The sequence below is a fragment of the Canis lupus genome, chromosome 22 (genome assembly GCF_048164855.1).
Source record: "Canis lupus baileyi chromosome 22, mCanLup2.hap1, whole genome shotgun sequence".
NCBI classification, from domain to species: domain Eukaryota; kingdom Metazoa; phylum Chordata; class Mammalia; order Carnivora; family Canidae; genus Canis; species Canis lupus.
Window position 1 is genome coordinate 18,205,160 of NC_132859.1, and position 16,590 is coordinate 18,221,749.

The 16,590-nt window shown below is 42.0% G+C and overlaps 1 protein-coding gene across 2 annotated transcripts; it reads left to right on the top strand.

The window, feature by feature from the left end:
- Positions 1–2,806: 2,806 nt before the first annotated feature.
- A4GNT (alpha-1,4-N-acetylglucosaminyltransferase) lies at positions 2,807–15,050 on the top strand. Of its 2 annotated transcripts, none has more exons than XM_072792587.1 (3): positions 2,807–3,045; positions 6,978–7,411; positions 12,763–15,050. In XM_072792587.1, the coding sequence occupies exons 2-3, from the start codon at positions 7,004–7,006 to the stop codon at positions 13,375–13,377; spliced, it is 1,023 nt and encodes a 340-aa protein (XP_072648688.1). In that variant the 5' UTR covers positions 2,807–3,045; positions 6,978–7,003; the 3' UTR covers positions 13,378–15,050. The 2 variants fall into 2 exon arrangements, with proteins under 2 accessions (XP_072648688.1, XP_072648689.1); XM_072792588.1 differs by lacking the exon at positions 2,807–3,045 and adding an exon at positions 5,191–6,129.
- Positions 15,051–16,590: the final 1,540 nt, after the last annotated feature.

Below are 16,590 nucleotides of genomic sequence, written 5' to 3' on the forward strand. Positions count from 1 at the left end.
ACAGTGGGTCCTTTATGGCACAGGGAATTGAGGCCCAAACACGGAACTATTTACAGTTGAACTTATCTGAAGTTATCCATAGGGCTAGAACGTTGGGGAAATTTCTGCTGTAGTTCTGTGGTTTTCTTCCTTGTACTGTTTCTTCTTCTTTTTTGGGGGGCACTAGTTCCAAACACCCAAAGAACAGCATTATAAAATACAAAGGGCCTGCTATTGTGTGGTGAAGACATTTTGATGAATTTTAAACAGAGTGAATGTCACAGAGGGTCAGAGAGCAGGGACATTCCTTTGGTGGTGTGTAGGAGAAGCTATGGATAAGTGGCATCCAGGGTAAAGGCACTGATGCAGGCTATGGCCCCAGGGTTCAGGGTTTCCTGGAGTCCATCCTTAGAGCCTCTAGGGATCTGTGGAGTCTGGTTGGGAGCTGCTTCTGGAGCACCTGACCACAAACACAGAAGGTTAGTATCTGGAATGGACCAGATAGAGCAGAAGGGTGAGCAGAAGGAAGGAGAGGCAGTCCTGCTCATAAGGGATGAGGGAAGACTAAAGGGATGGATCTGGGGGCTCTGGGAAATTTCTGATAGAGTGGCTCATGTGACAGGAGGCCTCCTCAGAGAGACTTAGAAAGGACCTTACGCTGTGGCCCTGAAAACCACCCCCCCCACCCTCGATGCCACTGACCAACTGCTGGCTTCTGCACATGTCTCATCACCTCTCCCACAGGGCTGAGGATTTCCTTCTTCAGAGTTTACTGGGAAATAGATTCCACTGATCTGAAAACAATAACTTAATGTTTGTCATCAGGGTGTCCAAATGCACCTACAGTCATTGTATTCTTTCTGCCCCTTCTTCACTGTGGTGGACAGTGAGTGTTGCTTCTTTGCCTTACAGAGAGCTCGTGCATGCCCACGTGAGCCTGAGGTCAGTTATCTTCCACAGCTTCTACCAGGGAGCTGAGGCTCTGGGCAGACTGGAGTCTTGTCCTAGTGCCCTCAGTGTGGGGTGGGTAGAGGCATGACTCTAAGCTCAGTGCTCTTTCCATCATACCTTCTACTTAGACTGGGTAGTTCTTGGGTAGACTGGTTCTACTTTATGTGCTTAGGATTTCACTGCATCACCAATGCTTGCTTCCATCTTGTGACAAAAGCCATCAACTACTTCACTGTTCTCTGACTGGGCCACTTGTTCAGTGATTTTGGCCACTGTAAGCAGTTGGAAGGCACTAGGTTATGTGAGTACCCAAGATATAGGCACTAGGAATATATCATATAACTCCCCCCAAATGGAACCCTCTAGTTACCCCAGAGTTGGGAGCAGGAGCTCTGTTCTCTCCTCTCTGTAAGGAAAGAAAACCAATCTATCCAATGCTAGGGAGCTCTGGAAAGATGCCAAATAACACTGAGCCTAGAATTGATGAGGTTCAGAGAATAAATTCAGTTGCAAAGAAAGAGGTGTCTGTGTAGACCCAAAGAGCTGGCCTGGGGAGCCTTGGGTGCCTAGGAACAAGAAGCCATAGATCAGTGGGACAGCTTTACCTTGATGTAGGACCTGCTGTGTCAGGATCCAGAGTCTGCTCAGGAGGGGTCCTCCCTGATCATACCCGAGCACCCAGGGGGAACTGTGGATGGCTGATCATGGCTGGGAGAAGGCTCTGGACTGAAGATAGGTGACTCCCTGAGCAGAGGATGCTCCAAGGAGCATTACTAAGTGTTCATGTCAGGGGTGTTGGAGAGCAGACTGCAGAGAGTAATGCTGTCTTGGGAGATGTGGGGACTGCCATCAATGGAGGTGATGAAGCTGACCTCCTGAGACTGACAGGAAGTTCACATACCATATGGGGGACCTCAGGGCAAAAGCACCCTTCCTGCACCTATGGAACTGAAATCAGGGAATCAATTCTCATTCCACATCACCAGGCCCTTGGATGACTGGAGATTGTCCATTGCTTATTTGTGGTGATGGTTTTTCTTTTCTCTTAATCAACCTTGTGTTTGCAAAGTTAGAATCAATCTATAGGGTTGTCTAGTGAGGAAACTTGCCCATCTCTCTGCCCATGATTTTGATAGAAGCAAACTGCCCAGGTGCATGATCTGCTGGTTCCTGGGTTCTGCTGGGATATGTGTAACCCTCCTGATAGTCCACAGACACGCAGGATTAGTGTACAGGTCACCTGATAGATTGTGCAAGCTCATTAGATTCCCCAAGTCTCTGTGTCTGGGGGCACTTAGTAAAGGGAGAAGCTTCCTGGCAACTTCTTGTGTTTGGTGTTGAGCTTCTGCCAATGATTTAATGCCCTCCCCCACCCCGCCCTGTTGTTGAATTGGATGATTAAGTGGCGATTTATCAGAAGGTATGGCAGGAAAAACTTGTCGTCATTGCTAAGATCTCAGAAACTAGGTAACCGCAGTTCCTGGCTTAATGGTGATAAAATAAAGGGCATTTTCAATTTTCTTTTTCATTTTCAATTTTTAATGTCTGTACGTCCTGCTCCTGGGCTCCCAGGGAAGCTATACTTTAATATCTATCAAGGTCAACGTGACTTGGCAAAATCTCAGAGTATGGGACTTATTTCTGCCATGAACATACATCATACATCTGATTCGTTTAAAAAATAACAAAAAAGGAGCATTCCAAACACAAAGATAAGAAAAAGAAAAAAAATCTCCCTGGTTCCCATAATTTTTAAAGCCATACAGCCTTGCGTATACTAGAAGCTTAAGACAAGGCCTGCATCTTTCTGAAATGTCCTTTGTCTAATGATTTGTAACTTTTTGATGTATGCCAAATGTTCCCTCACCAGAGCACTCTCTTCTTTGTGAAGATTGTGTATCTTGGGCAGCTCTCCTAGCCTGGGTTCAAATAAAACTCTTTCTTTTAAAAATTCTAAAAGATTTGTTCAATTTGCATCGATATTTCTTGGTATTGTCAGCAGGATGTCAGAGCCATGTTCATGAGATCGCCGGGGGTTCTTCTGGAACTCAGGCTTGGTACCAGCACGAGCCCCTTGTGCCCTTCCAACTTCCCAGCAGCTCACAGGTGTATCAGGTGCGTTCTTCTGCTATCTGAACCTCCTCAACTGGAGTTGATGGTCCTGACTTTTATTTGAGCTGTCGAGGGCTACCAGTAATATCCTCTAGGCGGAGATATCCCAGAGGGGTTGGAGCTGATGGGCTGGTTGTTTTAATTTGGCATTTTGCTAATGGACATTATTAATATAAGGCTTGACTAAATTTTCTGGTGAGAAATATGACAGATTGAATCACCTGGCTCCAAATACAAAGGACACTTACTTGCTCCTTCAGGGAAGATGGTGCTTTCAGGTGACTGGAAGCCTTGGGGAAGTGTCTCTGGAAACTTCCGCAGGCTTGACAGCTAGCACATGGGGATCCTCTCCTTGCAGGTGCTTACTTAAGTGGGAAATTTTCAGTAAGGATAACCTGAGTCTCAGATGGCCTAGATGGGACTCTTTTGACATCTTTGAATTAGTTTTCTTGTGCACAAACTTAGAGAAAGCCAATTATAAGACTAAACAAGCAGAAGCGAGGAAGTCATTTGGTCCAATCAGTGAAGCCCCCAACTTTGGGGCGGAACCAATGACCAATAGAGGTACTCTTTTGGTATCTTTGGACAAAACTGGTCATGTTCTAATTGAAAAATGGAAAATGACTCATTCAAGGATCCATAAATTATAATGTTACCTTGTGATTAGATTTGTTTGACAAAAGAGAGATATTGGGAAATTGGGGTCTGTAATGTCCTCTCCACAAACATGAGTGAAATGAAGGCTAGACTTCAGTTGCATCTTGTTTGTGTATATGTGTCCACATGTGTTATAGATGTGAGATATTTTCTGTACCTCCGGATGGTATTGCTAATAATTCATTTGTAAAAGAGTTCTATTTAATTGGCTTAACGGCAAACACTTGTAAAAATTGGGCACTCTAAAACTCAGAAGAATAAGAACTAATCCACACGTTTTTCAAGTTCATGTGATCCGGGACAATCTTTGATAAATTAAAATTCAAGGGTTTTGGTAAAATACACAAGTCTTTAGAGTTGTCAACATTAAATTTAAAACTTTTATTTTACCAAGGTTCACTGAAGGTCAAATAAACTCGTTATCTCTGTTGCAATTTGTCAGCGAAGATTACTTAAAATGATGGTTGATTTTGTCTGTCTCATGAAGTATTCATGGGTAATTGTTAAGAGCAAATGGGTTGAATAAATAAAAAGTGTTTTAATAAAGTATAATACTGAAATGTTAATTACTAAACATAGGTTTCTTTGCTTTTGGCTTCTTATCACAAAGAAACTAAAGATAAATTTGGGTCTGCCAATAAACACGTTGTATGTTTTATTGACAATTGTGCTTTGAAAAAATGCATTTTTAGAAATTATGAAATGTCCATAAATTGGCCAATTTAAAGAATTCTGATGTAACAGACAGCTCACAATTGGTTACTACTTAGTTTTCACTGGAAACTGAAGTTTTTAAGAGTTAAAATTCTGATAAATGTGATTGAGATTGTTGGAAATAATACTGAAAGCAACTCTGCATGTAGGAATTTGGAAGATACAGAAGAAAGGTATAAGGAATGAGGATATATTTTTGTTGAGGAAAAAAAATTGTCTTGAAATGAGAATTTGTTGTTTAGAGAGGGAAAACTTAGGACAAACTCTAAGTGGAAAAAGAAAGTTATAAAAGGTTCGAGAAGGAGAATCTTTGGAAAATAATTTTATACACTGTCAGGACTAATATTGCAATTAGTGAATTTTAAAAGTACACTACTATAAGATTGGAATTTGGTTTTTCTCTCTTAGTCTTTTTAAGACTAAGTTTTCCTGGCTTGTTGGTCTGGTCTTGATAAGAAATTCTAATCAAAGTTTTTTATTTCTGCTCAGAAAAAGCAAAGTTCTATGTTTTGTCTTCATCAGTTTTTTGATTACTTAAGAAAACTAAAACTTCTCAATATTTAAAGAGCTGAATATTGTTAACAACTATGTATTCTGTATTTGCTTTTAGACTCTCTTATGGCCACCTTTGTTAAAAAGATTAAGGTTTTCTTTTTTTGGACTAATTAAGTTTTAAGTTCTGTAATGATCTGTAATCCTATTTTTAGGCATGTACTCTAGAAACTTCTGAGGTTTTTAATAAACTACCCTCCAATTCAAATTCTAAATGAAATATTTTTGATTAATTAGGCTTGTTTGTTTGGTATATTAAGTTACATAAGAAGCATTGTCAAACAAATAATGATAAACCTTCTTAGGCTATATTGTGTGGGTAAATGCTATAACTTTTGCAAAAATTCTTTAAAATTCCTAAAGTTTTAATATGTCCTGGTATAATATCATCACTTGAAATTCTACTTATTGAAATGTGGTGTTGAATGTTGAAATTTGGAAATAACCAAATTTCCTTGTCAACTCTATTACAATGCACTCCCATCAGACTTTAACCATGGACATTTTTGAGTCTTTTGTCATTTACAGTTATTGTCCTGATGCTTTTGCAAATCTGTTTCAGCTTCAAGGAGATTCACAAAAAGGACTGTTGATGAACTCAGGTTTCTATATCTTTAAGATCATAAAACTAAACTGGGAAGGAATTTCCAGAACTAATGGAAAAATTACATTCAAACAGAATGGAAATTAATAACATGAGGCTGAGTGAACTGAAAAAGATGATTATAGTTTTTATGAGTTTTGTTTAAACATTGCTCTTTCTCTAGTGTTTGCTCTTCCAGATTCAAGGAAACCTTTTCTCCTAATCCGAGTTAATAGAAATTTGATAAAATATTCCTTTGTAAGCAAATAGAAACATTTATCTTTTCTCCCTATCAAAACCCTCCTGAATTCAGAAACTCTGAGTATTCTTTCTCTCAAGGCAATTATAGTCATTTACATAAATCCAATGAGAATCTGTTCACCTTGTAACAGGACACCATTGAAAACATTGGCTGTATTACCAAGGCTTTAACTGGAATATCGTATTTGAGAGACACATGAGTCGACTCAGATATGATTGGAGAGCTTTAAGGAACTAAGGTTGACTTTATGGAGTCAATAAAGCCCCTTGAAAATGTTGGCCTGATACCTTGCTCATAGAATTCCCAGAAGCCTTACCAGGTGAGTAAAGGTTCCTGGCAGATGCAGGAACCTCAGGATATTTTGGGGACCTCAGGAAGAGAGGAATTCACCCAAAGCTGCAGGTATTGCAGGTGAATCTGATGGTAAGTATTTGGTATAGCTTTTGGCCTCGAGAGGCTATTAAAAATTCAATGTGAAATTCCTTCTAAAAAGTTCCAGCAAAGCAGATTTTTAAAAACCCATTTGGTCAATATCACTATTCTTGCTGTAAATAATTCAGCTAAATTTGTTAAAAATGGACTTTTTTCTTTTTTTACAAAAATGAATTTGTTTTAATTTGGCTATCTTTACAGAAATGAGGGTGCCTTTAGGGAGAAAAATTAAGTTTCAACAACACATCTTTGTAGATGTTCGATTCTAGTTCTGATTAATTGTCTTTGAATGTTTACTGTGTGCCTGTAAAACTGGGCTGGATTCTGAATTCTTCTGGTTTCCTCAAATACCTGGCTATGACCCTCTGAATAAAAGTTTCCAATTTTCTCCCATTCTATTGACTTGGAAGCACTGAGACCTAAAACCGTCTTTTTCCCTAAAGACCTGCAGCCTGAGGCGAGACAACCTGAAGTAAACTTCGGAAAAATTTCTACAACAGCTCAACATATAGATGCAATGATTATTTTCCTTTTTTTGAATCATTCTCAAATTCCTTAGATCAACTGTAGTGAATGCATTTTTCTTTTGAACATCACCATGCTTGATCTGATGATATTTTACTTAGGATTTACAAACTCTAATCTTAAAAGTGGTATTCATGTCTCGTTTTCTCATGTGTTGTCTTTATCGGGTTTTGTGAATGCATTTTTGTAATGAGTTGTGTTGCTTTAAAGGAGCAGGCCTGGAAAGAGAAGCAGATATGCTGAAGGAGCTCCATCTCTTCCTGTTGGTCGTCCTGCTGCTTGTCTGTGCCTTCTTCTACCAGCTAAGCCTGAAGTCCAGCTGCTTCTTCTGCCTTCCTCCCCAACAGTTAGAGCAGGACCCAGGAGCCCTCCTGGGCAATGGGCACGGCATTGTGTTCATAGAGACCTCGGAGAGAATGGAACCAACTCCACTGGTCTCTTGTGCTGTGGAGTCTGCTGCCAAGATTTACCCCAGGCAGCCTGTGGCATTCTTCATGAAGGGTCTCTGCAATACCACACGGCTGCCCTCCAACTCCACTTACCCAGGCTTTTCCCTCCTCTCAGCAATAGACAATGTTTTCCTCTTCCCTTTGGATATGAAAAGGCTGTTTGAAGACACACCATTGCTTTCATGGTACACTCACGTAAGTGTTCAGAGAATCTTAGAATGTCCGCGTTGGGAGCGACTGCAGACAATGAGTCCAGTCTCCCTTATTTTATGGATTGGTAAACTGAGTGTAAGGGCTCAGTGTCAGAAATGGGACTAGAACCCAGATCCTGGCCTTGATTCTATAGCACTGAGTCCTGATTCAAATAAACAGGAGAGACTTAAGTTAGGTTTCTCTGTAGCTTTGTGTCTTATGCCTCCAGCCTTATTTCTTAGGAATGAGGTTTCTTTTGAGACTATCCTTAACTGAATGAGTTTCTGTGTCTTTTCTGGGGGTATAACCACTTATTTTTCATTTACTTAAACCCATCTATGTAAAACTTTTTTTTTTTTTGCATCTGAATGGGAAACTAGGCAATATTTAATTTGAAAATGATGTGAATAGAAAATTCGTGAAGAATCAGGTGGAGTGCTGCTATATGAGATTGAGTTATATTAAGATATGACCAAGAAACTCCTGGAGCTCTTGAGAATTTTGTAATCTTCCCCTCAGTAACATAGCATAATATGGAAATAATATTTCAAATTAAATATTTCTCTCATAGAGGACCCACGGTCAGATAATGCTTAAGGAAATTACAGTAGAACCACTCAATAACTCCACTATGCAGGCTTTAGCTGGGAATCTTATGAAGACTATAATACAATCTGGAATAAATACACTTACATTATAATGTGATTGTAATTATTTTAGCTACATATCACCTCACTCCCCACCCCCCTACCCCGGCCCCGTCCACGTGGAAGAAAAAGACCTAAGGAAAATAACACAATATCAGGTTGTGTGATTGGATTAAGAGTACATTTAGTGATGAGAACATGTTAATTTTAAAAATAAAATTACTTGGGATCCCTGGGTGGCGCAGCGGTTTGGCGCCTGCCTTTGGCCCAGGGCGCGATCCTGGAGACCCGGGATCGAATCCCACGTCGGGCTCCCGAGGTGCATGGAGCCTGCTTCTCCCTCTGCCTGTGTCTCTGCCTCTCTCTCTCTCTCTCTCTCTCTCACGGTGACTATCATAAATAAATAAAAAAAATAAAATTACTTAATAAAACTAAAAAGTAATTTAAAAATTGATATCAAAATAATACCATTTGCTTGTCATATAAAGTCCTTTTTGAGTTCTAATCGTAGGCTAGACCAAATGGCAGCAAACATTTTCACAGTAAAGTGCCAGATTGTAAATACTTTAGGCTTTGCAGGCCCAGAGGCAATAGTGAGGCTATTATGCAGGTACTCGTGTTACTTTCCTGTGGCTGCTGTAACAGATGACCATAAATGGAGTGACCTAAAACAGCAGACATTTGTTCTCTTACCATTATGGAGGCCAGAAGTCCCAAGTCCACATCACTGGGTGGATGTCAAGGTGCTGGCCAGCCCCAGTTCCCAGGGAGGCTCTAGGGAAAAATCTTTCTTGTGGAGATCTGCGCATTTCCCTTTCCTCTCTCTGTTTCTCTCTCTGAACTTTCCCTCTATGTCTTTCTTTAAAGGATACTTCCTTTTTTTTTTTTTTTTTTAAGATTTTATTTATTTATTAATGAGAGACACAGAGAGAAGCAGATACATAGGCAGAGGGACAAGCAAGCTCCCTGCAGGGAGCCCGATGAGGGACTCGATCCCCAGACCCTGAGATCACGCCCTGAGCTAAAGGCAGACGCTCCACCAGTGAGCCACCCAGGTGTCCCTAAAGGATACTTCCAATAGCATTCAGGTACATCAGGGTAACCCAGGATAATCTCTCCATCTCAAGATCCTTAATGTAATCACATCTGCAAAGACCCTTTTTGCATATGAGGTGACATTCACAGGTCCCAGGATCTAGGACCTAAGGTCTTTGAGTGGCCATTATTCAGTCTACCATCCTAGGGGGAAGATGCCCTTGCATCTACTTACTGTCAACTAGAGGCATTTTCTGGACTAAGCTCCAGGCCTGTGGGGGCAGTGACCAGTTTTACTCTTGGGCCCATGTGACTTCTAGATCCCAGTGTGCCCATCTCTTCTCTGGAGGAGCCTGGGAGTCTTAAATCGAGGCTCATCAGGAGGCCATGGAACAGCTCGAAAGACAGATTTCATCTGCAGCTGCCAGCAAGGGGTTCCCAACAAAAGGTGGTGATCAGCATGGGCCCCTGGGAGCTGGGGAGCAGGGCGTAGGTCAGGGAGGCAGGCCCTGTGGCTCTCAGGGCTAGCCTGCTAGAGAATGTTCCAGGAGGACTACACCAGCACAGGCAGTGCTTTGGCCTACTTTCCCCACACCTGGGCTAGGTGAACATTACCTAAACTGTGCTTTGCTCCTGGGACAAATAAATCTCTGCTCAAATTGTTTTGGAAGATGCTGCATGTTACCTGCTGCCTTTTTTTCCCCGCCTCACAGACCACTCATAGACATGAAGAAATTAAATCCTCTGTAGTTCTAAACTAAAGAAACATTCATTTGATTCAACCTAACATTTTCCAAACTTATTTGAGCCTGGATATCTTTCTCAGTTGGACATTAATGTTTTCTTGGAGCTAATGTTCCATAGAGCACAGTTTAGGTCCTCTGAGTTGCACTTCAATTTTACAAGTGTTGAGTTTTGGGAACAAGTAGGCCCTGGGACACAGAGCCCTAAGGCCCTGCCCCATCTGAGCCTGCAGGGTACTACACCAGGCCGTGTGTCTGCAGAGATCACACCATGATACCTTAGGGGTGCTGGCCCATGGCATGTTCTGCCCCAGTTAGGCCACCTCAGGATAGCTGGGGGCCAGCTCTTGGGGATGGCCCAATGTGCCATCACTTGCTGGTGCCCACTGGGTTTGCTGCACTGATTTGACAACTGTAGCTCTAGGAGATGCCAGGGGTTGAGTACTGTGGGGTGGGGAGGGGCTGAGTAGCATGACCCTAATCCTCTTCTAGTGCTCACCCCCAACGGAGCTCTTGTGTTTTAGGTTGATGTTAGTCCCATGCTCACTAAAAGGCAGATTTTTTCTTCCTCTTGTTCTGTGTGGCTTTTGATATCCTATGTCTCTGGGGCTGTTCACTAACAATCGCCAATTTACAAAATAATCAACTTTACTTATTTCTACTAAACCTTGTTTCTTTTGAACAAATGGATCTCTGGAGCTAGACTGCTTGGGTTCAAATCCAGTCCCTGCCTCTCTCACCTTGGACAAATTACTGAACATCTTATTTCTTTCAGCTTTTCACTTGAAAAATGGGAATAACCATAATGCCAGTGTTGAGTATTTGTGTAGATTATGAAGAGCTTGGAATAGTTTTTGATGCATTTTTGCTCTTATTATTTATGAGGTTTTCAGCCATTGTATATAATTCTGGTGATGTTAATGACTTGTGTAAAGATTTCTGCAAAGTATTAGTTGACCTGCCTGCATTTGACTTTATAGCAGTTTTTTTTTAATAGTAGAGTTTTAAAGAATGTTTATTTTGTCAAGGGCAAATGTTTAAATACAATCCTTTTTTTAAAAAATGATTTATTTATTTATTTTGGAGAGAGAGAGAGAGAGAGGCAAAAGGAAAGAGTTTTAGTAGACTCTTTGTTAAGCACAGAGCCTGACATGGGTCTCAATCCCATGACCCTGAGATCATGACCTGAGCTGAAACCAAGAGTCAGACACTTAACTCACTGTGCCACCCAGGGTCCTTGTTTATGTTTCATCTTTTAATCAACATATTTCAATTCAGAAAAATCTATTTTGGGTGCATCTGGATGGCTCATTTAGTTAAGTGTCTGACTCTTGATCTCAGCTCAGGTCTTGATCTCAGGGTCATGAGTTCAAGTCCCATGCTGGGCTTCCACACTGGGCATGGAGCCTACTTAAAAAAAAAAAAATCCATTTTGTTTTCTCAATTCAAAATTTTGGCATTCCATTTGGAATGTTGCCATTTATGATTAATTTTTATTGCTTTTAGAGCCATTTTCTGTTTTGCTCATGTTTTAGCATTTGCAGTCATCCTTGACCTCTATCTCCAACTCCAATCCAATCCATCTGACCAGCTTCATCTTTACTGTGTGCTCAGAAGCTGACCACTTCCACAGCCTTCCTAACTTGCCTTTGTTCTTCAGCCCTTGCCACCTCCCAAGCCCCACCCCTGTTGTCCACATAGCAGCCAGTATGAACCTTTTAAGACTAAGTCAGGTCACTCCCTTCTTCCAAACCTTCCAAGTAATTTCCGCCTTTACCGCAGCCTGTGTGACCCGCCCTTCCTCCCCACCCATCCCTCTCTGCTCTCATCTCCTATCCCTCTCCTTCACTACTCTGCTTTGGCCACACTGCCTCTTTTCCGTTCCTGTACACAATGAGTGTGCTCCTACCCCGGGGCCCTTGCACTTGCTGTCTTCTACCTAGAACCCTCTTCTCTGAGATATTGGTATGGTTCACTCACTAACTTTATTCAGGTTTCTACTGGAAGCCAAGATAAGATAGGGCTCCACCCTGCCTCCTTATCCAGGTTTTTATCCTTCACAGTCCTTGTGAACACCCAACATATTATGTATTGATTTGTTTATTGTCTATCTCCACCCAGTAGGGATTTTTGTCTGTCTGTTTACTTCTATCTCCTTAGCAACTGTAACAAAGCTTGGCACATAGCAAGTTGTCCCTCAATGAATATTACTAAAAGAATGAATTAATGAAGGAATACATGCATGCCCTTTTAAGATTCTTCTTCTTCTTCTTTCTTTTTTTAAAAGATTTTATTTATTTACTCATGAGAGACACACAGAGAGACAGAGACACAGGCACACAGGCAGAGGGTGAAGCAGGCTCCATGCAGAGAGCCTGATGTGGGACTCGATCCCAGGACCCGGGGATCACAACCTGAGCCAAAGGCAGACGCTCAATGGCTGAGCCACCTAGGCGACCCTCTTCTACCAATTTCTTAAAGAGCACACATATTGGTCTGTTAGATAGTTTCCTAGCTTATTTTTTTCTTTATTAGTTTTCAGCATTTTTAGGGTTTAAAACATTCTTCCTTCACAGTTTCATATTTGTGGTTAATGTACCCCCTGCTGAAAATGCCTCAAAGGGTTTATTGTGAAATCCTTGCTGGATTTCTTCTTTATCATTCTACTGCTTCAGTTTTTTAAAAAAACAAATGCACAAAATTTAAGAGCTGCTAAAATCTTCCCGTTGTTACTGATTGCTGTAAACTTTCCACTTAAAGGCAAATTTGGAGGTGGAGGTAAGTTTGGTAAATTTGCAAAATTGGTCTTTTGTCCAGTTGATCTTTGAGAAGCTGGCTTGCTTCCTTCTCAGCTACCCTGGGCTGGCTTCTCATTGTGACACCCTCCCTTTCCCCTGCTGCTGTGGCTGATTTGTTCATGTTCCCGCAGATCAACACCAGTGCGGAGAGCAACTGGCTTCACGTCAGCTCGGATGCGTCCCGCCTGGCCATCATCTGGAAGTACGGTGGCATCTACATGGACACGGATGTCATCTCCATCAGGCCCATCCCTGAGGAGAACTTTCTGGCTGCACAGTCTTCTCGGTACTCTAGTAACGGGGTGTTCGGGTTCCTCCCCCACCACCCCTTCCTGTGGGAGTGCATGGAAAACTTTGTTGAACACTACAATTCAGAAATCTGGGGCAACCAGGGTCCCAATTTGATGACCCGGATGTTGAGACTGTGGTGCAAACTCAGAGACTTCCAGGAGGTGAGTGACCTCAGGTGTTTGAACTTGTCCTTCCTGCACCCCCAAAGATTTTACCCCATCTCCTACCCAGAGTGGAGGCGCTACTATGAAGTCTGGGACATGGATCTTAGCTTCAACGACTCCTATGCTCTGCATCTGTGGAACTACATGAACAAGGAAGGAAGGACTGTGGTCAGAGGAAGCAACACGCTGGTGGACAATTTGTGCCGCAAGCACTGTCCCAGGACTTACAGGGACCTGATTCGAGGCCCAGAAGGGGGGGCACCTGGGAAGCTGGGTCTAGGTAACACTTAGGGCTGACGCTGGGTCATTGCTGCTAAGTTGTAGATCTGGACACTTCCTAGAGCGGTAGCTTTGTGTTCATGCCCATGTTGCCCAGGATTACAATCAGCTTTCTCTGTCTGTAGTAGAAAAAATCCCCAAAACCACTAGTGTGTAAAATACAGAAGCTTATTTCTCTCTCATGTAAAAGAAGTCTGAAGGTAAGGTGATTGGTGGGGAAGGTACGGTGGAGGAGTATGGCCATCAGGGACCTGGGTTTCTTGCATCGTTTTGTTTGACATTTGTCATCCTTAGTGTCCATAGCCCATGGTCCATACTGCTGCTTGATCTCCAGCCCATTATATCTGCATTTCAGGCAGCAGCAAGAAGGAAGGAGAAGGTGCACCTCCTTTATTTTATGAAGACTTCCCACAAGGACCTTCTAACACTTCCCCTTCCATCTCACTGGTCAGAGTGTAGCTGCAAGGGAGGCTGAAAATTTTAAGGAGGAAGAAAGAGAAAATGAGTGTTAGGAGAGGCAGCTAATGGTTTTGATAACATGTTAAATTTACTTCTGTAAGATTAGTTTTAAGATCTGTTAAAGAATTGACTGGGGAAAAAGGGACTTGATTTCTGGTCTTAATTTTGATATTCATGAATGTATTCAGTCAGTGAGCATTAATTGAGTCTCTTCTGTGTGCTAAGCGCTGATTTAGTTGCTGAAGATACGGTTGGGTCAAACATACAAGATTCTGGGCTGTAGTAGCAAAGTACCATAGACGGGGTGGCATATAAAAAACAGAAATGTACTTCTCACGGTTCTGGAGGCTGGTCGTCTAAGATTAGGGTGCTAGCATGGTTGGCTTCTAGTGAAGATCCTTGTCCCGTGGCGGGGGGCACTTTTCCTGTTGAAGCTTCATGTAGTGGAAAGGGTCAAGGGAGCTCTCTGGGGCTTCTCCCTCCTTTTAAAAAGATTTTATTTATTTATTTGAGAGAGTGACAGAGCAAGCATGAACAAGGTGGTGGGGGGGATGGACAGAGGGAGAAGGAGAAGCAGACTCCCGTCTGAGCAGGGTGCTGATGTGGGGCTTGATCCCAGGATCCTGGGATCGTGACCTGAGCGGAAGGCAGATGCTTAACCACCTGAGCCACCCAGGCGCCCCTCTGGGGTCTGTTTCATAGAGGAACTGATCCCACTCATGAGGGCTTCACTTTCATGACCTAATTACCTCCCAAAGTCTCCACCTTCTAATAGCATCACATTGAGGCATGGGATTTCAGCATATGAATTTGGGAGGGACATGAACATTCAGTCCATTGTAGGTCCCTTGTACTTACATCCTTATGACTGGCCACATCGCCCTCTGATAGCCTCTTGCCTTCCCAGGGTGTCTGCTATTCCCTACCCTATCTCAATTGGCTCATGAAAGCAAATTACAAATTCCAGTTTTTATAAACCACTTCCCTTTAATAATCACATAAAAATTTATCTCCTCTTTTTAGGACGCATGAGAATCAATATTTCTTCTACAAATATTCATCAACCAAGATTTTCTAGGACTTTCCTTTTGGTAATTGGCTTTATGATCACAAAAATATGATGTTGTTTTTTAAAACTATATCCCCCCTATCCCCTTTCATTCTGATATTTCCCTCTTTGAGAATCACTGCTAATGACAGTCTTATTAAAAAATATTCACAAATCATGTCACCTGCCCAGCTGTATTTATTCTTGGCTACTTGCTCTGGATTCTTAGACATCTGACACCATGGTCAGATTTTGGGGCCTGCTGTTCCTCCTCACAGCTACTTTCTGAGTGTGTCGTCAGAACCCCTGCTGGTTTTCAGCTCTCCTGATTGCCTCCACAGGTGAGGATTTTCAGGGCCAGCATTTTCAGGAAGGACAGTCACACGCATTGGATCTCCTTTCTACATCTGGAGAATATATGAAAATGTCTTTCCAACTAAGATTCCCAAAGGTTTTAAATGGTTTGATTAGGAATAGTTTTAATATTTCTTTTTCTTTCTTTCTTTCTTTCTTTCTTTCTTTCTTTCTTTCTTTCTTTCTTTTTTTCTTTCTTTCTTTCTTTCTTTTTTTTTTGGGGGGGGGGGAGAAAGTGAGAGCTCATGCACCATGAGAGCAGGGTGAGGGAATTGTGGGGGGAGTAAAGGGAGAGAGACAGAAAGAATCTTAAGCAGGCTCCATGCCCAGTGCAAGCCTGAGGTGGGGCTGGAATTCATGACCCTAAGATCATGATATCTTCTGAAATCAAGAGTCTAAGGCTTACCCTACTGAGTCACCCGGGTACCCCAGGAATAGTTTTATTTATGTATTTTTATTTTATTTTATTTTTTTCAGGAATAGTTTTAATATTTCAAAAATTTATGAATTATTTCATGATGGGACCAAATAGGCCAATCTCAATGTCAAATTTCTTTATGTGGGGCTGTGATTATATGAATTCACTGTGTTAATGTTGATAATTTAATGTTTATAGGGAGATTTACCTGACAGTAAAATGCTTTTGATTAATAAAATGTAGGAAATAAATTTATACTGTATGGCTTAGTAAGTACAGTTTGTCTAGTAGAAAAGGAAATTTCAAGACATGGTAGTGAGGTGGGGATTGGGCAAAGTGCTAAAAGTAGAGAGTGGTAAGAATTGTGGGATTTCTGGGACTCCAGATGGCCCTGGATTTCTTTTGGCCTTTTCTTTGGAGTCTGTGCCACATGTTTATGTCATGATAGACTTTGAAAATAGGCTATGCTGGTGGCTTCTCTATACTAAATTTTTTTTTTCTCCAAGTTCCACACTCATTCTTAGAATTTCAAACAACAAGATTGTATGGAGCAAAGGGTGAAAGTGCCTCTTGCACCACTGTCAAATTTGGTATGTATCTCTCACCTTTTCTCTGCATATATAGCATGCTATTGATAAGAAACTTTGGCCATAAGCCTTCCAAGAATTTCCAACTAGCACCTTGTCTGCCCTAGTTCTTTCCCCCCGCCCCCCGGAACCCCTACAGTAGCAAGTAAAGGGTTAAGACTGACTCTGGAAGGTTATCTAGTTTCCTGCCTTAGCCTAGTGCTTGTGCAAGTCTAGTAGGTAAATATTTGATTCATGAGAGACACAGAGAGAGGCAGAGACATAGGCAGAGGGAGAAGCAGGCTCCCTGCGGGACCCTGGGATCATGACCTGAGCCAAAGGCAGACACTCAACCCCTGAGCCACCCAGGTGCCCCTGAT

Bases quoted from the DNA above. Each gene is read 5' to 3' on its own strand.
- A4GNT (XM_072792587.1), top strand. From the start codon at position 7,004: ATGCTGAAGGAGCTCCATCTCTTCCTGTTGGTCGTCCTGCTGCTTGTC. The intron at 7,412-12,762 runs GTAAGTGTTCAG...ATGTTCCCGCAG, and splicing joins TGCTTTCATGGTACACTCAC to ATCAACACCAGTGCGGAGAG.